Raw genomic sequence first — 23,257 nt, 5'->3', positions numbered from 1 at the left:
TTCGATTCATGGGGTTGCAAAGAGTCGGACACGACTGAGCGACTGAACTGAACTGAACTGAACTGAATGTTTTTTGTAATTATATTTGGGATAAATAACCGATGGTTATCAAGTTTATAGTTCTTACATTTTTCCTTCTTGATTCTCAGTTTGGCAATCAGTGTTGGGAAAGCATCATCTATATTTTCTCTCTGCCTAGATGGTTAGAATAGTCTACCACAATCTAAGTTTATTTTTATTGTTCTGTAATGCAAGTGGCCTTCATTTTACCTCTTGAACATCTTATTTACTGCTTCTTTTCCTCTACTATTGAATTCATTTGGGAAAAAAAGGGTTTTTTCTAGTCTTAATTGTTATTGTGTTTATGTTTTTATAAATTGTATATTTGAATATGTTTTTAATTAATAAGTGCTTCGATATATTTTTGTTCATTTGACTGTCTCAGTAGCCTAAAGCATTTAAATTAGTTTTATATTGTGATTTTTAGGTATCCAGTAGTATTTTTGATTTTGTATTATCATCATGTATAACTGTTAATGGAGCTTAGGTTTGGCTACTCACTGCACGATAGGCCAATAAGTCAAGTGAAAGGGTGTGAGTCAAGGAAAGTGACCTTATTTGAAACCAGCTAACTGTGAAGGAGAAGAATGTGAACTAGTGTCTTTAAAAACGATCTTAGTATCTTGGTGCAGGCAAAGGGCTTTTTTTTTTTTTTTTTTTAGTTTTTCTCATCTAAAGAGTTCTTTTTTTTTTTTTTTTAATTTTTACTTTATTTTACAATACTGTATAGGTTTTGCCATACATTGACATGAATTCAGCACGGGTGTATATGCATTCCCAAACATGAACCCCCCTCCCACCTCCCTCCCCATAACATCTCTCTGGGTCATCACCATGTACCAGCCCCAAGCATGCTGTATCCTGCGTCAGACATAGATTGGCGATTCGATTCTTATATGATAGTATACATGTTACAGTGCCATTCTCCTGAATCATCCCACCCTCTCCCTCTCCCTCAGAGTCCAAAAGTCCGTTATACACATCTGTGTCTTTTTTGCTGTCTTGCATACAAGGTCGTCATTGCCATCTTTCTAAATTCCATATATATGTGTTAGTATATTGTATTGGTGTTTTTCTTTCTGGCTTACTTCACTCTGTATAATCGGCTCCAGTTTCATCCATCTCATCAGAACTGATTCAAATGTATTCTTTTTAATGGCTGAGTAATACTCCATTGTGTACATGTACCAAAGCTTTCTTATCCATTCATCTGCTGATGGACATCTAGGTTGTTTCCATGTCCTGGCTATTATAAACAGTGCTGCGATGAACATTGGGGTACATGTGTCTCTTTCAATTCTGGTTTCCTCGGTGTGTATGCCCAGCAGTGGGATTGCTGGGTCATAAGGTAGTTCTATTTGCAATTTTTAAAGGACTCTCCACACTGTTCTCCAAAGTGGCTGTACTAGTTTGCATTCCCACCAACAGTGTAGGAGGGTTCCCTTTTCTCCACACCCTCTCCAGCATTTATTGCTTGCAGATTTTTGGATCACAGACATTCTGACTGGTGTGAAGTGGTACCTCATTGTGGTTTTGATTTGCATTTCTCTAATAATGAGTGATGTTGAGCATCTTTTCATGTGTTTGTTAGCCATCTGTACGTCTTCTTTGGAGAAATGTCTATTTAGTTCTTTGGCCCATTTTTTGATTGGGTCGTTTATTTTTCTGGAATTGAGCTGCATAAGTTGCTTGTATATTTTTGAGATTAGTTGTTAGTCAGTTGCTTCATTTGCTATTATTTTCTCCCATTCAGAAGGCTGTCTTTTCACCTTGCTTATATTTTCCTTTGTTGTGCAGAAGCTTTTAATTTTAATTAGATCCCATTAGTTTATTTTTGCTTTTATTTCCAGTATTCTGGGAGGTGGATCATAGAGGATCCTGCTGTGATTTATGTCTGAGAGTGTTTTGCCTATATTCTCCTCTAGGAGTTTTATAGTTTCTGGTCTTACATTTAGATCTTTAATCCATTTTGAGTTTATTTTTGTGTGCGGTGTTAGAAAGTGTTCTAGTTTCATTCTTTTACAAGTGGTGGACCAGTTTTCCCAGCACTACTTGTTAAAGAGATCGTCTTTACTCCATTGTATATTCTTGCCTCCTTTGTCAAAGATAAGGTGTCCATATGTGTGTGGATTTATCTCTGAGCTTTCTATTTTGTTCCATTGATCTATGTGTCTGTCTTTGTGCCAGTACCATACTGTCTTGATGACTGTGGCTTTGTAGTAGAGCCTGAAGTCAGGCAAGTTGATTCCTCCAGTTCCATTCTTCTTTCTCAAGATTGCTTTGGCTCTTCGAGGTTTTTTGTATTTCCATACAAATCTTGAAATTCTTTGTTCTAGTTCTGTGAAAAATATGGCTGGTAGCTTGATAGGGATTGCATTGAATTTGTAAATTGCTTTGGGTAGTATACTCATTTTCACTATATTGATTCTTCTGATCCATGAACATGGTATATTTCTCCATCTATTAGTGCCCTCTTTGATTTCTTTCATCAGTGTTTTATAATTTTCTATATATAGGTCTTTAGTTTCTTTAGGTAGATGTATTCCTAAGTATTTTATTCTTTTCATTGCAATGGTGAATGGAATTGTTTCCTTAATTTCTTTTTCTACTTTCTCATTATTAGTGTATAGGAATGCAAGGGATTTCTGTGTGTTGATTTTATATCCTGCAACTTTACTATATTCGTTGATGAGCTCTAGTAATTTTCTGGTGGAGTCTTTAGGGTTTTCCATGTAGAGGATCATGTCATCTGCAAACAGTGAAAGTTTTACTTCTTCCTTTCCAATTTGGATTCCTTTTATTTCTTTTTCTGCTCTGATTGCTGTGGCCAAAACTTCCAGAACTATGTTGAATAGTAGCGGTGAAAGTGGGCACCCTTGTCTTTTTCCTGACTTTAGGGGAAATGCTTTCAAGTTTTCACCATTGAGGATAATGTTTGCTGTGGGTTTGTCATATATAGCTTTTATCATGTTGAGGTATGTTCCTTCTATTCCTGCTTTCTGGAGAGTTTTTATCATAAATGGATGTTGAATTTTGTCAAAGGCCTTCTCTGCATCTATTGAGATAATCATATGGCTTTTATTTTTCAATTTGTTAATGTGGTGAATTACATTGATTGATTTGCGGATATTGAAGAATCCTTGCATCCCTGGGATAAAGCCCACTTGGTCATGGTGTATGATCTTTTTAATGTGTGGTTGGATTCTGATTGCTAGACTTTTGTTAAGGATTTTTGCATCTATGTTCATCAGTGATATTGGCCTGTAGTTTTCTTTTTTTGTGGCATCTTTGTCAGGTTTTGGTATTAGGGTGATGGTGGCCTCATAGAATGAGTTTGGAAGTTTACCTTCCTCTGCAATTTTCTGGAAGAGTTTGAGTAGGATAGGTGTTAGCTCTTCTCGAAATTTTTGGTAGAATTCAGCTGTGAAGCCGTCTGGACCTGGGCTTTTGTTTGCTGGAAGATTTCTGATTACAGTTTCAATTTCTGTGCTTGTGATGGGTCTGTTAAGATTTTCTATTTCTTCCTGGTTCAGTTTTGGAAAATTGTACTTTTCTAAGAATTTGTCCATTTCTTCCAGTTGTCCATTTTATTGGCATATAATTGCTGATAGTAGTCTCTTATGATCCTTTGTATTTCTATGTTGTCTGTTGTGGTCTCTCCATTTTCATTTCTAATTTTATTGATTTGATTTTTCCTTCTTTGCTTCTTGATGAGTCTGGCTAATGGTTTGTCAATTTTATTTATCCTTTCAAAGAACCAGCTCTTGGCTTTGTTGATTTGTGCTATGGTCTCTTTTGTTTCTTTTGCATTTATTTCTGCCCTAATTTTTAAGATTTCTTTCCTTCTACTAACTCTGGGGTTCTCCAATTCTTCCTTTTCTAGTTGCTTTAGGTGTAGAGTTAGGTTATTTATTTGACTTTTGTCTTGTTTCTTGAGGTATGCCTGTATTGCTATGAACTTTCCTCTTGGCACTGCTTTTATAGTGTCCCACAGGTTTTGGGTTGTTGTGTTTTCATTTTCATTAGTTTCTATGCATATTTTGATTTCTTCTGTGATTTTTTGGTTATTCAGAAGTGTGTTGTTCAACCTTCATATGTTGGAATTTTTAATAGTTTTTCTCCTGTAATTGAGATCTAATCTTAATGCATTATGGTCAGAAAAGATGCTTGGAATGATTTCGATTTTTTTGAATTTATCACGTTTAGATTTATGGCCCAGGATGTGATCTATCCTGGAGAATGTTCCATGAGCACTTGAGAAAAAGGTGAAATTCATTGTTTTGGGGTGAAATGTCCTATAGATATCAATTAGGTCTAACTGGTCTAGTGTATCATTTAAAGTTTGCGTTTCTTTGTTGACTTTCTGTTTAGTTGATCTGTCCATAGGTGTGAGTGGGGTAATAAAGTCTCCCACTATTATTGTGTTATTGTTGATTTCCCCTTTCATACTTGTTAGCATTTGTCTTACATATTGCGGTGCTCCTATATTGGGTGCATATATATTTATAATTGTTATATCTTCTTCTTGGATTGATCCTTTGATCATTATGTAGTGGTCTTGTCTCTTTTCACAGCCTTTGTTTTAAAGTCTATTTTATCGGATATGAGTATTGCCACTCCTGCTTTCTTTTGGTCTCTATTTGCATGGTATATCTTTTTCCAGCCCTTCACTTTCAGTCTGTATGTGTCCCTTGTTTTGAGGTGGGTCTCTTGTAAGCAGCATATAGAGGGGTCTTGTTTTTGTATCCATTTGGCCAGTCTAGGCAAAGGGCTTTTTAAAGTCAGTGTGAGGAAAGAGGCTTCAGGGTGAATTAGCAGCTTGTGCACAGTTTTCAGACTGGTTAGCATCAAGGTGAAGTTGCAAGCATCACCAATTTTCTGGGTTCATCTGGTTGGGGTCTATTTACTTGTAGTCAGCAGTTTTTATCTGGGAGTCTGCTTCTTATAAAACAGCTTAGGAATATGTGTCAGACCTTTTATCTATACCTTTCAAGGAACTGAGAGTCCAGTGACTCTGCTTTGTAGCTGGTTTATACTCTAAATTGTTAGCAGTTTTCCAGTCCAACAGTTATTCTTTGTTTCTATGTCTTCACGTTTATTAATCGTTAACTCTTCAGCCAGCCTTTTGAGACTCATGGGAGGCCTGAGAGACTGAAGACCTACGTACTCAGCTGTGTCCACCTCTTTGTGGCCCCATGGACTCTAGCCTGCCAGGCTCCTTTATCCATGGAATTTTCCAGGCAAGAATACTATAGGGGGGTGCCATTCCCTTCTCCAGGGGATCTTCTGACCCAGGGATTGAACCTGTGTCTCTTGTGTCTCCTGCATTGGCAGGCAGATTCTTTACCACTAGCAGCACCTGGGAAGACTAAAGCAAAAGCTTTTTATTTCAAAGGACAGGGACACAGGAGATGGTATGTAGTTTCATAACTAGTAATAATTTGTACATACATTTTCCTTTGTAGTTTTCAGAATATCTGTTACTATTACATACTTAATTATTCAATGATGATAGTTAGTACTGTATGGAAGGAAAAAAAAACTTTTACCCTCTTAGGTTCTATGCCTTGTGCTTGCAAATTAAACTCACGAATTACAGAGTAACAGGAAAAAAAGCCATACACATTTGAGTCAGTGTTTAATTTTTTACATACATGTTATCCTTAATTGAAATAAAAACCAAAGAAGCACTTAGATGCTGGGGGTTTATGTATCCTTTTAACAGAGAGTGATAAATTGTAGAGAAGTGACAAGACAAAGGAAAGGGGGTTGGTCATAATTAAAAAAGACGTGTACCCCAGTGCTCATTGCAGCACTATTTATAATAGCAAGGACATGTAAGCAACCTAGATGTCTATCAAGAGATGAATGGATAAAGAAGTTGTGGTACTTGTATACAATGAAATATTACTCAGCCGTAAAAGGAATGCGTTTGAGTCAGTTCTAATGAGGTGAATGAACCTAGAGCCTTCAATGCAGATTGAACCTTCAATACCAGTTGAAGTTAAGTCACAGAAAAAATGTTGTATATTAATATGTATATATGGAATCTAGAAAAATGGTCTAGATTTTGGTCTAAATTGATGAACCTGTTTGCAGGGCAGCAATAGAAATGCAGACATAGAGAACAGACTTGTGGACACAGTAGGGGAAGGAGAGGGTGGGATGATTTGAGAGAGTAGCGATGAGACATATACATCACCATATGTAAAATACATAGCCTGCGGGAATTTGCTGTATGACGCAAGGAGTTCAAACCTGGTGCTCTGGGATAACCTAGAGGGATGAGGTGGTGTTGAAGGTGGAAGTGGGATTCAACAAAAGAAAAGAAGTTTGGGCTTCTAGGGCGTGGTACATTGTGGAAGGGTAGGTATGTGCTGGAAATTAATGCAAGTTAAGCTTTATATAGCAAGATCTGTGCACACCTATGTCAGTGCTGAATTTTTGTCTCCAGTGATAAGAATTTTTCTCCTGGTATGAGAGGCAGGAAGGGGAACACATTCACAGAAATGTTTATATCCTGCTTCTAAGAAATAGGGAGAGGGCAGAGAGCTCTGTGTTTGCTGCTTCTCAGTTGCCTTCAGGTCAAAATAATCTTTATGCTAAAGTGGCATATTTTGGTATAGCATATTGTAATCCCCTTCAATCCAAAATTCAGAAAATAAAAACATTTGTGGTAATTCTATAACAGCCACTGTCATCTGTTGTCTCTTTTTAAACAAGTAAGACAATTTAAAGTCTCTTTAGCAGATATCTTATGGAGATGTGTTGGGATTTTGCGAATGGTTTTTTTTTCTGTTATAGGTGAGAGTATCTTAGTTTGTAAAAGCTCTGAGAAATCACAAGGCATAACTCTACTTCAGGGATCTCTGAAACCTGTTTGTAGCTGTTTGCAAAGACAAGAAGGAGAAGAAGTAACCTCAAGCATGATAAGAGCTATTCTGGAGGTAAGAGGGAGTTCACTAAATTACCATTCACTTTTTTGTTCATATAGTACAATGGTAGAGCTTTAGTGTGTTAAAAATCTTAGCTTTCTGTTTCTTTATGAGATTATTTATAACCTTCCCAAGTCTGAAACTGTTTTATTCTATACAGTTATTTCCTGGAGATTAATACAGCTAGTACCATATAAATGTGGTTCAGAATAGCAGATTGAAACCCAAATGACAGATGGTTCTGTTTATTTTTTAGGTGTTCTTTATTATTTTCTGAATTTTTTAAAAAAGATGAAAACAATGAACCTTAGTTCCTCCATACAGATAATGTGTGTGTGCTTAGTTGCTCAGTTGTGTCTGATTCTTTGTGACCCCCTGGACTGTAGCCCGCCAGGCTCCTCTCAATGAAATTTTCCAGGCAAGAGTACTGAAGTGGGTTGCCATTTCCTTCTTCAGGGGATCTTCCCGACCTAGGGATCAAACCTGTGACTCTTGCGTCTCCTGCATTGACAAGCAGATTCTTCACCACTAGCGCCACCTATTTATATATATATGTATATATATGTATATGTATATTATTTAATTGTGTTGTTAGTTCCTGCATTTTAGATAGATAATGATTCACCTAATTTCCTTTGTGAGAACACGTTGGATCTACTTCAGAAAAAAAAATATATATATTTGATATGTTTGCTTTTGGTCTTAATAGCAGCACATGGGATCTTTTGTTGAGGCACACTGACTGTCTAGTGTGGGCTTAGTTGCTTCACAGCATGTGGGATCTAGTTCCCTGACCATGGATCGAACCCATGTTCCTTGCATTGCAAGGTGGATTCTTAACCACTGGACCACCAAGGAAGTCCCTGGATCTACTTTTAAGGAAAACTTTCCATGTTGTCAATAGGTGTTATCTATTTTTGTAATGAATTATGACGGAAGAGTTAATAAAGAGTCTCTGCGTTAAGATGCTGATAACATTTTAAGAGAAAAAATAATTTATTTTATGAGGGCCTGTGTCTTATTAAAAAGTTACAGAAGATTTCAAACTTCTTTTCTCAGATAATAGTTGGTGGAGTGGCAAGTACATCACAAGATATACAGACTTATGCTTCTTGCACATTTTTGGCTGCAAGTATGAAAGAAGGGAAGCAGGGAATTCAGAAAAATAAAGATTCAGTTCAACTTGGAGCAATTGAGGCCTGTGTAATGTGGCTACTAGAAAATGAATTCATCCAGATGACTGAAGCTAGTGATGGAACAGAAGGTAAATATGACTTCTGAATTGCAACTTCCTTTTTTATCTTTAGTGATTTAGAGTATCTAAGACTGTTTTAGTAAAAGAAAATTGACTTATCAACTCATTTTAAGTGAATCAGTGCTGTGTTCAGCAACATCAGACAAGTAGCATGGAGCCTGCTGATAAATATCCATGCATTGGATTCTGTTTGTAAAATTGATCAGAGCCTGAAAGATTAATTACAGAATGCTAAAAGTCAATATTTTGTTTTATTTTTAACATTTGATCCTTTTTTTCCCCACCCCCATTCCCAAACCAGGAAATGTATATCATCCAACACACCTTGGTTTGGCAACTCTTTCTTCTTCACTTTCTCCAGTTGATACTTTAGATATTTTTGCTGACCTACAAAGAGCAATGAAGGGCTTTGTTTTAGAGAATGATCTGCATATTGTTTATTTGGTAAGTTCTATTTTCTTCATTATTATCTTTGTGAAAATGAGGAGGAAATACCTATAAAGAATCCTGAACATCAAAAATACCCTAAGGGAATATATTGTCTGCTTTCCTTGACTAGGATAGTACTGGTGGGAATAGAGATGAAGTAAGACGAATTGTAGTAAGTAAGACAAAGTAAGATGAAAAGTAATAAGCTAAATGTTCTAGTGACCTTTTAAATCTGCTTGCCTACTTGTCTGTTTTTTCTAGCTTTCTTTCAAAAGGATTTGAGATGATTTATTAAAAACATGCATTATACAGTTTGTAAGAACACAGCAAGGGGCAATGAGATATCTGGAAATTAAGGATAAGATCATAATGTAAAACTCAAGCAAAGATTGGTACATAAACAAGAATACCAGTAAGTCATGTACAATTGTTGTACCCAACATTGATTCTGGGCTATCTAGCAACTGTAGCAAAGAGTGAAGCTGGTTAGTCTTAATATTAATAAGATAAAAAACAAAAAAGAAGTATTGCATTTTATTGCCTAAGAGAAATGTAGTCCTAAAAATCAGACTATGGGACTTATATTTTTTTATAAAGTATTTATAATAAATGCGATGAGGAATTTTAAAAGCTTGTTTAAATTAGATAATCTTTTATAAATATTATTTCTTAAAATGAAGATTTTTTTATAATAATTGGATAAAATATAGTTTGAGGTCATATTCTCTGGCAAGAACCTGACTGGAAATACTTAATTTTGCAATTAAGAGTAGATGTGGGGAGTGATGTAGGCAAGATGGTTATAAAAGAGATCTCTGACTCTAGTCCTCATCAAAGATATGAATTAGCAACTATTCACAATCAAGAACACTTTCTAAAAATCCTAGAACCTGGTGGTGAGGTTAAAACACTCTCTTAGAGTGCAAAAACTGAGAGAAGCCACATTAGAATGGTAAGAGCAGTGGTTTCACTTTGGCTGTGTTGCCCCTCCTTCCAGCAAGCACAGTGCCTCACTGGAGAATCCGTGGTTTCTCTAGTGGGGAAAAGAGAGTCAAGGTTGGCATCCAGTTTCCTCAGCATTCTGGAACATTCCTTGGGAAGGTCGCTTCTGTCTCACCTCACAGAGAAACCTAGGGGAATTGGCAAGGTTAGATAGACCACCAACAGTCAGTTAGGAACAAAGAGACAGATGGGGCTCACAGTGACCGGTATTTGGATCATGGCAGTGATACTGCATCTCTCTCTTAATCAGAAAGACCGTCAAATGATTCCATTCTCTGTGGCATCAGAGTGATGTCCCCATTTGATTGGGAAGCAAGGTGAGCAGTTCTGCCCCGCTGGCATTCCTAGCGTGTGCATAATTCTCAATGTATATACTTACAAATTTTTTATAAGAATAAAAAATTTTATTCTTTTTTCATAAGAATGAAAAACTATCTTGAGGGAATTCATACAGGGAAAATGTAGTAACAGAGTCAGATTAAGAATGTGATTTATGAGCTCTTAATAAAAAGTTATAATAAAAACTTTAATTAAAAGAAGAAAAGAGAGGGAGCCAAGCCAGTAGCCCTGCCAGCTGCAGAGCTTGCCTGCAGCCTTGCCTGACCAGGGAGCCTGACTCTGGAATATAGCCTGGAATCCTGCATGAATACAGAGTTCATCCTTTGGGCCCACCCACCTGTGGAGCACAATCTCTGCCTATACCTGAACAAGGAATCCAGCTAATGGCACCAACTAACCAAGGAGTACAGTTTGTTCCTGCTTGACCAGAGAACCCAAGGAGCAGCCCTACCCAACCTCAGAGCTCAGCCAACCTGCCTGACTGTGTGAGCACAGTCATGGGTCATGCCTATCCATGTAACCGGGCTAGCAGTTTCACCTGACCAGGCAGCTCAGGTAGTAGTCCTGTTTGACTACAGAGCTGAACCAGTGACCCCACCCCACCCACCCCCACCCCCCGCAACCAGAGGCCCTGCCTGTTCCCTTATGAATTCTACCAGCTGGTTCTTTAACCAGACTAGCCTGAATAGTGAAAATCTTTTCTCTGGCAAAGCAAACATGAAGATTGGAAAAAGTGACCACTTCCTCAAATGTGCAGATACCAACACCAGCATGCAAGAATAATGAAGAATAAGGGAAACATGACACCACCACCATCACCAAATAAATTAATAAATTAATAAAAACTTCAGTAACCAAACCTAAAAGAGATCTATGAACTGACTGACCAAGAATTCAGAATAATTCTTTTAATGAAATTCAGTTAACTTCTTTAAAGAAAACACAAATAGACAACTGAACGAAATTAAGAAGTCAATACATGAACAGAATGAGAAGTTTAACAAAGAAATAGAAACTGTTTTACAAAAGCCCCCACCCCACTAAGCCTCCCAAACCCAGAAATCCCAGAGCTAAAGAATACTATGAGTGATCTGTAAAATTCAATAGAGAGCTTCAAAAGCAGACTTGATAAAGCAGAAGAAAGAATCAGTGAATTCAGATAGGTCATTTGAAATTACACATCCAGAGGAAGGGGTGTTGGGGGGGTTGGCTAGAAAGTAGAGAGTGAAAAACCCCACAAGACTTACGGGACACCATCATATATATTATTGAAGTCCAAGATGGAGGAAGGAGAGAAAATGACAGTCTATTTAAAGAAATAATGGCTAAAAATATCCCAGATATGGGGATAGATAGAGACATGAAGCTAAGAGGACCTCAAACAGGTACAACCCCAAAAGGACTTCATCTCGATACATCAAACTGTCAAAAGTCAAAGATGAGAATTTTGAAAGCAACAGGAAAAAAGACTGTTGTCAAGTACAAGCAAACCTCATAAGGCCATCAGATTTCTCAGCAGAAACTTTGCACAGAAATTGGTATGATGTATCAAAATATTAAAAGAAGAAAACTGCCAACCAAGAATACTATACCTAGCATGCTGTCTTTCCAAAACGAAGGTAAGATAAAGATTTTCTCAGACAGACAAAAGCTGAAGAAATCCATCATCCCGGACATGCATTTATAAGAAATGCTAAAGGAAGTTCTTCAAGCTGAAATGAAAGGATGCTGTTTAACAACATAAAACATGAATGTATAAAACTCACTGGTAAAGGTAAATTTATAATCAGATTCAGAATTCAGAATATAATGGTGATATGCAAATCATTTATACAAAAGTTAAAGACAAACATTGAAAATAAATAATTATAATTTGCTAATGAATACATAAAATGTAAATTATAATATTAACTACATTAAATGAGAGGGGATGGAGAAGTAAAAATACAGTTTTTATATAGAATCAAAGTTATCAGCTTAAAATAGAAAGTTAAAGATGTATATACAATGGAACATCATTTATCTATTAAAAAAAAGAGGGCAAAGTAACGTCTCTGCTTTTGAATATGCTATCTAGGTTGGTCATAACCTTCCTTCCAAGGAGTAAGCGCCTTTTAATTTCATGGCTGGAATCACCATCTGCAGTGATTTTGGAGCCCCAAAAAATAAAGTCTGACAGTTTCCCCTAGCAATCCACTCCAGTATTCTAGCCTGAAAAATTCTGAGGACAGAGGGTCCTGGTGGGCTGCAGTCTATGGGGTTGCAAAGAGTCAGCCACGACTGAGCACAATAACCTCCAGAACAGGTCTCCTTATAAGCAAAAAGAGCCCCATGCTGGGGAATGTGGCTTCAGCCTCTACATTAGTTTTGGGTAGAGCAAACTGCATAATCGTATACTGGAACTGTTTTAAGCCTCAATAAGTGGTGATGGTGGCTACTTGTTTGCTTTTTTCTCCCTTCTTACTGCATTCGTTCAGAATTGTTCCTGCATTGCATCACTCTTTCCTTGGACTTTTAACATTAACCTTTAACCTGTAACTTTAATTTCTTCAACTGTTAAAAATTCATTTGATTGTGAGTAAATGTTGTCATGATTCTCCCACTTCACTGAAGTTTGTTTAGACAAATAAAGAAAACTTCTTCCACTGTTAAAAATTCAAAAAAAAAAAAAAAAAAAGAGGAAACCTTTCCATTTGTGACATGGGTTAACCTGGTGGGCATTGTGCTAAATGTAATAACCAGACAGAGAAAGATAAACTTTGTATAGTTTCACCCATGTGGAATATGAAAAAGTTGAACTCAGAAACAAAGTGGAATGGTACTTGCCAGGGGCTGGGGTGTGGGTGATATGGGGAGATGTTGGTCAAAAGGTACAATCTTTTAGTTGGCTTGTCTTCAGCCAGGGACCAAACGCCAGTCTTGAGCAATGAGAGCATGGCATCCAAGTCACTTCACTGGACTACCAGAGAATTCCCTAACAGCATTATTATTTTGAAAAATATTTACTTGGCCTTGCTGGGTCTTAGCTGTGGCACATGGAATCTAGTTTCCTGACCAGGGATTGAACCTGGGCCCCATGCATTGATGCAGAGTTTTAACCACTGGAACACCAGGGAAGTCCCAGCATTATTATTATTTTTTACAATAATTTATTTATTTTAGTTGCACTGGTTCTGTGTTGCTGTGTGTGGGCTTTCTTTAGTTGTGGAGAGTGGGGACTACTCTCTAGTCATGTGCACGGGCTTCTCATTGCAGTGGCTTCTCTTGTGGAGCACAGGTTCTAGGCACACGGGCTCCAGTAGTTGCAGCACAGGGGCTCATTAATCGTGGCTCACAGGCCATGGAGCCTGCAGGCTTCAGTAGTTGCAGCATGAGCTCAGTAGTTGTGACGCATGGGCTTCACTGCTCTGTGGCATGTTGAATCTTCCTCGACTGGGGATTGAACCTTTGTTCCCTAAATTGGCAAGGTGGATTCCCATCCACTATACCATGAGGAAAGTCCCGAGAATTACTTTTAAATTAAAGTGTGTGCTTGGATTTTATTAGACATAATCCTATTGCATACTTAAGAGACTACTTTTATATGCACTGGGAAACCAAAAAACTTGTGTGGCTCACTAGATTGTGATAATTGCTTTATTGCGATGTTTTAGAATGAACCTACAGGATCCCCAAGGTATGCCTGTGTAAGATGAATAAGTTCTGGGAATTTAATGTACAGCATAGTGATTATAGCTAGCATAGTGATTATAGCTAGTCATACTATATTGTATACTTGTATTTGCTTACAGAGAGAATCTCACCATACACACACACAGTGATTGCGGTACTCATTTCACTGTGAATACATATATCAAGTCATATTATTGTACCCTTTAAATAAATATATTTGATTTCATTTGTCACTTACCTCAATAAAGTTGGGAGGAGTGAAGGAGCAAATATATGTGTTTTGATAGGCAAGTGAGTAGGGGGTAAATCTGAAATTATTGTAAGAATTAAGGCTTGTCAAGAAATGTATTTCAATAAAAACACTGTATAGGGGCGAGCACTAGGAGAAATGTCTGGACAGGGCCATTTTTTTCCTCCCTTCTAGTGAACGTATGTACTTCTACTTCACATGTGTACTTCATATGTTCAAAGTTCTGTGCCTGAGAATGTGGCTAAGAAGAATCTCATTACCAGTTTTCTGGCATGGCCTTAAAAATAAGTCTCACTTATTGTACAGGGGTTATGATTATGAGCTCTAGGGTCAGACTTCCAGTTTATTTCCATGAAAATTAGATTTAATGCAAGAGGCTTGCCAGGAGGCACAGTGGTAAAGAATCTGCCTGACAGTGTGGGAGGAGCAAGAGACTTGGATTTGATCCCCAGGTCGGGAAGATCCCTTGGAGTAGAAAATGACAACCCACTCCAGCGTTCTTGCCTAGAAAATTACATGGACAGAGAAGCCTGGTGGGTTACAGTCCATGTGGTCACAAAGAGTTGGACACGACTGAGTGACTGAGCATACACGCATGCTATATACATTACTTTCTGCCTTTAACAGTTTTTCCCCTTTAACAGTATATCTTGAAAAGCACTCTTTATCAGTTCATTAAGACTTATACTTTTTATATCTGTATCACTCCATTGTGTATGTGAATATACCATTGTTTATTCAGTCAGTTTCTGTGATGAATATTTGAATTGTTTCCAGTATTCTGGTATGGCAAATGATGCTGGAGTGAATAACTTTGGTGCATAATATTGTAGTTTTGATGGAGGTGTATCTTTAGGAAAGAATCCAAGAAGTATGATTGCTGAATAAAGTGTAAAGACATGTAATTTTGGTTTTTGCAAAATTCTCTCTCTAGAGTTTGTATATTTTCCAATTTTACTAGTGCTATATGAGGTGGTTATTTTTCTACAACCTCATAAAAAAAGGTAAGTTGTCAAGCTTCTATATATTTTTTAAGCTTTTCTATTTTGCGTATACTATTAATTTGCATTTTTATTATGGATAAATTTGAACATTTTTTTCTGTATATTTAAAGCAGTATGCTTTTATTTTCTATGAATTGTCCATGTCTTTTACACATTTTTCTATTGTATTTTTAGTCTTCTTCTTAAGTTTTAACAGTTCTTTTATATATACTAAGAGAGTAGTTCTTTGTGGTGTAAATACTTTTCTCCTAGTTTTCCACTCAGCTTTTGATTTTATTATGTATTTTGTATAGCATTTTAAAATATATAGTTGAATTTTGAACCTTAGAATCAGTGAGAAATGATTTGCTCGCTCTGGGATTATAAAGAAATACTGTCACATTTTCTTCAAATAATTATATGATTCTGGTCTCTCTCTTTTGAGCTCTGTTCCATTTAAAGTTTATTCTAATATATGGTTCTTCAATTTTATCTTTTTTTATAATGGCTATCTGTAGTCACATCTTCATTTATTAAAAAGGTTTGATTTATACACAAGGACTGAAAATTTTTCTTCTGCTTTAACTTTTTTCCCCCCCGTTTTTATGTTCTAGTATGCATTTGTATTTAGATATATTTCTAATTTCCATTTGTTGTTAGGTATATTTTTATTTCATTTGTTGACCTGACAATAGACCGATTTTACTAATGTGTACACTATTACCTTTGTTTTAATTAAAAGCTTTTATTGTATTATCTAATAGGGTTAGTTTCACTCTTCTTTTCTGATGTTCATACCTATTCTTGCTTGTGTACCTTTTAGTATAATGCTTAGAATTAACTTGATATTTTCATTGACATTGTTAAATTTATACATTAACGTGGGGGAAAACTGATTGACATCCTTCTTTTTTATTTGATTGGTCTTATTCATGAAAAGAGATGTTTCTTTGAGTCTATTTTGGGGCTTTCAAGAGTGTTCTGAAAATTTTGTCATAGAGAATTTGAGTTTTTTTGAAAATAGCTGTGTTGAAATACAGTTCACATAGTATATCATTTAATGTGTACAAATCAATAATTTTTAGTATGTTCACAGAGTTGTGCAATTGTTAGCATCTAATTGCATAACATTTTCGTCACCCCAGAAAGAAACCCTGTACTTACTAGAAGTCACTCTGCATTTTCTTTCAACCTTCTCATTCTCCCCTACCCCTGAGCAGCCATTAGTGTGCATTCTGTTTTTCTGTAGGCTTTCTATTCTGTTCCTATTCAGTATATAGAATTATATAATATGTTATCTTTTACAGCTGATTTCTTTCACTTAGCATAATGTTTTCAAGATTCTTCCATGTTTTATCATGTATCAATACTTAAGTTATTTAATGAAGAATAGTATTCATTGTATGGGTGGTGGTGGTGTTCAGTCTCTCAGTCATGTCCAACTCTGCGACCCCATGGACTGCAGCATGTCAGACTTCCCTGACCTTTATCATATCTTGGAGCTTGCTCAAACTCATGTCCAGAGAGTCGATGATGCCGTCTAGCCATCTCATCCTCTGTCACCCACTTCTCCTCTTGCCGTCAATCTTTCTCAGCGTTAGGAACTTTTACAATGAGTTGACTCTTGGAATCAGGTAGTTAAAGTATTGGAACTTCTGCTTTAGCATCAGTCCTCCCAATGAACATTCAGGGTTGATTTTCTTTAGGATTGACTGGTTTGATCTCCTTGACTCCCAGAGACTCTGAAGAGTATTCTCTAGCACCAGATTTCAAAAGCGTCAATTCTTTGGCACTCAGCCTTCTTTATGGTCCAGCTCTCACACCCATATGTGACCTTTGACCTATTTGTATTTTTGAATCTGTAATGTGTTTCTTATAGACAGCATGTAGTTGGATTCTGTGTTGTTTTTTTTAATCCAGTCTGTCAGTCTCTATCTTTGATAGATTATTTAGCCCATTCATATTTAATGTTACTGTTGATGTAGTTGGATTTACATTGTCCATGTTTTGTCTCTCTATTTTCTATGTGTCTCATGTCTTCTTTTGTTCTCTTTTTACTGGTTTCTTTTGAATTTAGCAAACACTTTTGTGTATAACATTTAAACTTCTTTAATTAATTTTTCTCTATATTTTTTGAAGTTATTTTCCTATTATTTACTCAAGTGGTTAGCGTATACAGTTTTATGCCAAAGTTTTCATCATATTAAAGACAAATTATCACATCATAATATTTTATTCTTGGTATTTATAATGGAAGAAATAAATTTAATTATATGTTATATACTTTTAAAACTATCATAATGAAAAGATGTTGTCTACAACATTAGAGAAATAAAAAATAACTGCAGCTGTAAAGAAATTAAAAACAAAGAAGCAAATAAATACTCTTACACTTTTTATTGGGCTTCCCTGGTGGCTCGTATGGTAAAGCATCTGTTTGCATTGCGGGAGACCCGGGTTCAATCCCTGGGTTGGGAAGATCCCCTGGAGAAGGAAATGGCAACCCACTCCAGTACTCTTGCCTGGAAAATTCCATAGACTGAGGAGCCTGGTAGGCTACAGTCCATGGGGTCGCAAAGAATCGGACACGACTGAGCGACTTCACTTTCACACTTTTTATACTATCCTAGTAAGAACAGTTGCGTATGTTACATATGCTGACTTTCCTCTTTCCTTCCATATTTTTAAACACTACTTGAATAAACCTTAAAAAATTCAGAGCAAAAATAAATAAATAAATAAATAAAATAAAAATTTATACTAACTTAATTCCAGGACAAAGAGAAACATTCTTGTATATCTGTATTCTTATTCCTTTTTTTGGGTGGCTGCTTTTAGTATTTTTCTCATCTGTGAGTTGCTTGTGATTAAATGAAGTTTCCATATTAATGAGACATCATATTTAGAAATCCAAATATTGAGGCTTTTGTTTTTAATATGAAGTTCACATCCACAATTTTGTCCCTTTTGTAATGCAGTAATTTTAAGTAATGAGTGATGTTTCTTTCCATTAGGTTACACCTGTGTTTGAGGATTGGACTACTATTGATTGGTATCGATTTTTCTGTTTATGGGAGAAGTTGCCAGCTTCTATGAAGCGGGTGGCAGAGCTAGTAGGAGTTGAAGAAGGGTTCTTGGCTCGCTGTGTGAAAGGAAATTTAGTAGCCAGAACTGAGAGACAGCACCGACAAATGGCCATTCATAAAAGGTAAATATCAGGGAGCCTGGACTATTCCATTTTTAATACAGTATTGGATATGCAGCAGATCCAGTTTTGACTGAATATAGTAAAATTTTCAACTTCTTGTATTTACTAAATTTATTGATATTTCAGTTTCTTTGTAGCTTATAAGAAGCCACTGTATATTGAGACTTTTTAAAGTAGAACATTTAATTACTTCTTCCCTTAAAAAAGATGTGAATCAGAACTGCCAACTTAGTATGGCTTCATTTGAGGATATGGTTTGTATTACACTTAGAAGTTCTGATTCATTACCAGTAGAGAAGAGCCATTTGAAAGATTTCAGGTGGAGAAATTACATAGGCTTTAGCTTTTTTGAAATACAATACAATTGCTTTTCTTAAAGCAGCAGTTTCATATTATTTACATCATACTCAAGTGTAAATTTATTAAGAATTATATACAAATATATAAAATCCAAATATATTTGGATGATTTGTGGCACAATTGCCTTTCACATCAAAAGCCAATTGATTTGGTTTTTTATAACCAAATTTTGGTTGAAACATGATTCGATGCTATAATTGTGTATCAAGCATTCTTTAAAAAAATATTTGTGCCATCACCTTTCTTGAACTAAATCTCATTTCTTAAAATTAGTTAGTAGTATTGAAATATGGAAGAAATCTTTTTGTTATACAGATATTAGTTTTTTGCTATAGTGCCAACATATGTTAGAATTTACTTTTGCAAACATTGAGCTCTTTGTCCACTAATACTATATCCTATTAAGAATCTTCTCTCTTTCTCAGTGGTGTAAACCCTTTCTTAACTTTTTTGGTTCTTTCTTAACATTTTTTGGTTCTTTCTTGTTTCTCAGTATCTATATTGTGCTTTCATAGTAAACATAAGTGACCTCTCACTGTACTTTTGGTAATTTACTTTCCAGGTTTTTTACCAGTCTTGTGCTATTAGATTTAATCAGTGAAGTTCCCTTAAAGGAAATTAATCAGAAATATGGATGCAATCGTGGACAAATTCAATCATTACAACAGTCAGCTGCTGTCTATGCAGGTCAGTTAAATAAGCATTCCCACATTTATTTAGGACTCTGTGGTTTGAGGTCAAATTAAGATCACTTTTTTTCAAATTCCATTTTACTGTAGGCTTCTCTAAAAGTGATGTGAACCATAATTTTGTATAGTCTCTGTCATCATCAGAACACCTACAACAGTGACTCCTCTGGGCTCAGTGACCCTGCTATAGAAGACTGGCAGCTAGCTGAGTGTCTGTATCTTGGTCCCTTTCTATCTGTTAGCAACCTGCTGACCGTCTCTCTTCTTTCTGTTTTTCTTTTTATTTTTCTGGGGGAGGTGTCTTGAAATAAGAAGTAGACATAATTTTTACTTGTCTTGCCTTTTTCAAGTTACTGATTAATACTTGTTATTGTAGAGGAGGGCAAATGAAGAGGGATTTCTGGACTTCTATCTCACTGTTCTAAATATTATCTCTTCTCTAAGGAAATACTGTTCTTCCTTAATAAAATTAAGCTTATTTTTTCTAGGGTAGGCAAACAAGGGAAGTTCTAGATCTGATTTTACTAAGAAATCCTTAAGCTATTAGGAAGGCAATCCTGGGCTACTGGAGACTGTTTATAAGTTTCATTTTGAAGGTGTGTGCATATATGAGAGTATTCAGGGAAAGATGCTGAGAGAGGGTAGTAAGAAGGGAGAGACTTATCTTTAACTCACTGGCATCAAAGATCTCAGATTACCTCTAGAATTAATGTTCTCATAGGGAGGTGATTTTCTTAATGATTTGACACTTAGCTGCTCTGGCCTCTTTAAGAGAGTATAGCTACCAAGCTGGGTAACTTCTTTATTTTTTAAGAAGATATCAATGGGACCTTTATTCTTTGGAAATAGTCCTCTTAGCACTTGACAATTTAAATTAGTTCTCTTGTTTTCTCTAGGTGGAAACCAGAGTACTTTCTTCCTTAAAGAAAATAAGGAAGAGTGAGAGAGAGAAAGAGAGGAGTGAACTAGTGAGAGCTTTTTGTTTGTTTTGTTTTTATGTGCTCTGCTTCGATTTTTTTCGAATGTAAATTTATGATTAAGAATAAACAAGATAATAGTTAATGTGTCTAGCCAACTAGCTAGGCCCTTAATATAGGTCTATTCTACTATTAATTTACACTTTGGGCCTGTTAAACTTTATAGTTCTATAGGGAAAAAAAAAAGAGTGAAGCAAAACTACCTCTCAAGAAATGGAGAATTGGTCTAGAAAGAATTTTTAATTCAATAATTATTCCATGAATATTCTAGGCATGATTACAGTGTTTTCCAACCGCCTGGGCTGGCACAACATGGAACTACTGCTTTCCCAATTTCAGAAGCGTCTTACATTTGGCATCCAAAGGGAGCTGTGTGACCTGGTCCGGGTGTCATTACTTAATGCACAGCGGGCCAGATTCCTCTATGCATCTGGTTTTCTTACTGTGGCTGATCTTGCTAGAGCAGATGTTGCTGAGGTGGAAAGTGTTCTGAAAAATGCTGCACCTTTTAAAAGGTAAGAAAATCCCCTCGTCTACATAGGTTATTAAATGAAACAGGCTAATTTGTAAGTAGTAGATAATTTGTTAAAATATTTTTCTCTTAGATGATATCATGCCATATTTGATATAAGTGAAAGAAAATCTGGCTACTTTTCCCCCCTCAAGAATTACTTTTTTGTTTATATATATTTAAAATATATTTTATGACTTTTTAAAAATATAAATTTATTTATTTTAATTGGAGGCTAATTACTTTACAATATTGTATTGGTTTTGCCATACATTGACATGAATCTGCCACAGGTGTACATGTGTTCCCCATCCTGAACTACCCTCCCACCTTCCTCCCCATCCCATCCCTCTGGGTCATCCCAGTGCACCAGCTCTGAGCACCCTGTATCATGCATCAAACCTGGACTGGTGATTTGTTTCACATATGATAATATACATGTTTCAGTGCCATTCTCCCAATCATCCCACCCTTGCCCTCTCCCACAGAGTCCAAAAGACTGTTGTATACGTCTGTGTCTCTTTTGCTGTCTCGCATATAGGGTTATCATTACCGTCTTTCTAAATTCCATATATATGCGTTAGTATACTGTCTTGGTATTTTTCTTTTTGGCTTACTTCACTCTGTATAATAGGCTCCAGTTTCATCCACCTTATTAGAACTGAGAATTAGAATTAGAACTTAGAATTCAAAAGTATTCTTTTTAATGGATGAGTAATAATACTCCATTGTGTATATGTACCACAGCTTTCTTATCCATTCATCTGCTGATGGACATCTAGGTTGTTTCCATGTCCTGGCTGTTATAAATAGTGCTGTGATGAACATTGGGGTACACATGTCTCTTTCAATTCTGGTTTCCTTGGTGTGTATGCCCAGTAGTGGGATTGCTGGGTCATATGGCAGTTCTATTTCCAGTTTTTTAAGGAATCTCCACACTGTTCTCCATAGTGGCTGTACTAGTTTGCATTTCCACCAACAGTGTAAGAGGGTTCCCTTTTCTCCACACTCTCTCCAGCATTTATTGCTTGTAGACTTTTGGATAGCAGCCACTCTGACTGGCGTGAAATGGTACCTCATTGTGGTTTTGATTTGCATTTCTCTGATAATGAGTGATGTTGAGCATCTTTTCATGTGTTTGTTAGCCATCTGTACGTCTTCTTTGGAGAAATGTCTGTTTAGTTCTTTGGCCCATTTTTTGATTGGGTCGTTTATTTTTCTGGAATTGAGCTGCAGGAGTTGCGTGTATATTTTTGAGATTAATTATTTGTCAGTTGCTTCATTTGCTATTATTTTCTGCCATTCTGAAGGCTGTCTTTTCACCTTGCTTATAGTTTCCTTGTTGTGCAAAAACTTTTAATTTTAATTAGGTCCCATTTGTTTATTTTTGCTTTTATTTCCAGTGTTCTGGGAGGTGGGTCATAGAGGATCCTGCTGTGATTTATGTCAGATAATGTTTTGCCTATATTTTCCTCTAGGAGTTTTATAGTTTCTGGTCTTACATTTAGAACTTTAGCCCATTTTGAGTTTATTTTTGTGTATGGTGTTAGAAAGTGTTCTAGTTTCATTCTTTTACACGTGGTTGACCAGTTTTCCCAGCACCACGTGTTAAAGAGATTGTCTTTTCTCCACTGTATATTTTTGCCTCCCTTGTCAAAGATAAGATGTCCATAGGTGTGTGGATTTATCTCTGAGCTTTCTATTTTGTTCCATTGATATATATTTCTGTCTTTGTGCCAGTACTATAGTGTCTTGATGACTGTGACTTCGTAGTAGAGCCTGAAGTCAGGTAGGTTGGTTCCTTCAGTTCCATTCTTCTTTCTCAACATTGCTTTGGCTATTCGAGGTTTTTTGTTTTTCCATACAAGTTGTGAAATTATTTGTTCTGTCTCTGTGAAAAATACCTTTGGTAGCTTGATAAGGATTGCATTGAATCTATAGGTTGCTTGATAAGGATTGCATTGAATCTATAGATTGCTTGATAAGGATTGCATTGAATCTATAGATTGCTTTGGGTAGCATACTCGTTTTCACTATATTGATTCTTCCGATCCATGAACATCTATTTGTGTCCTCTTTGATTTCTTTCATCAGTGTTTTATAGTTTTGTACATATAGGCCTTTTGTTTCTTTAGGTAGATATATTCCTAAGTATTTTCTTCTTTCTTCCTTTACTGGCGTGTGCTCTCAGTGTCTCGGCCACACTGGATTTGCCCCCGCTTATGGCGTGTATGCTTTCCCAGTCTATGCTGCGTAGGCTCTAGGTTGCTTTGCCGGGAACTGTCTGAGGTGGGCCCTGATTTATATGCACTTCCCAGGTCTAAGCCGCTCATGTTCAGGTTCTCAGGTATTCCACAAAGGCGCAGACTCAGTTGGGCCTGCGTTTTATGTTCTTCCCAGGTCCAAGCAGTTCAGGTGAGCAGGTGCTTGGCAAGCGTGGTCACCCTCAAGTGGGAGCTGTGACTTATCACCTCCCCCTTCCCTGCTGCTCAGTTTTCTGGGTGTATAACTGGCACGCCTTCTCAGGTATACCGTGTCTCTCTTCTGGGGAGCTGAGCTGATCTCTGACTCCAGCCCTCTCGGTGGA

At 36.5% G+C, this 23,257-nt stretch overlaps 1 protein-coding gene across 1 annotated transcript in view; it reads left to right on the top strand.

Moving 5' to 3' along the window:
• Nucleotides 1-23,257, top strand: part of POLQ (DNA polymerase theta) — a 108,642-nt gene that overhangs the window by 26,560 nt on the left and 58,825 nt on the right. The window contains exons 10-15 of the mRNA XM_068977320.1: nt 6,865-7,007; nt 8,055-8,259; nt 8,552-8,694; nt 17,940-18,133; nt 19,056-19,180; nt 20,431-20,674. Of these exons, the coding sequence (XP_068833421.1) occupies nt 6,865-7,007; nt 8,055-8,259; nt 8,552-8,694; nt 17,940-18,133; nt 19,056-19,180; nt 20,431-20,674 (1,054 nt within the window). The remainder of the gene's footprint in view (nt 1-6,864; nt 7,008-8,054; nt 8,260-8,551; nt 8,695-17,939; nt 18,134-19,055; nt 19,181-20,430; nt 20,675-23,257) is intronic.

This window comes from Capricornis sumatraensis, chromosome 1, assembly GCF_032405125.1.
Source record: "Capricornis sumatraensis isolate serow.1 chromosome 1, serow.2, whole genome shotgun sequence".
In the NCBI taxonomy this organism is placed as follows: Eukaryota; Metazoa; Chordata; class Mammalia; order Artiodactyla; family Bovidae; genus Capricornis; species Capricornis sumatraensis.
This window is presented reverse-complemented; position numbering and strand designations above follow the sequence as displayed.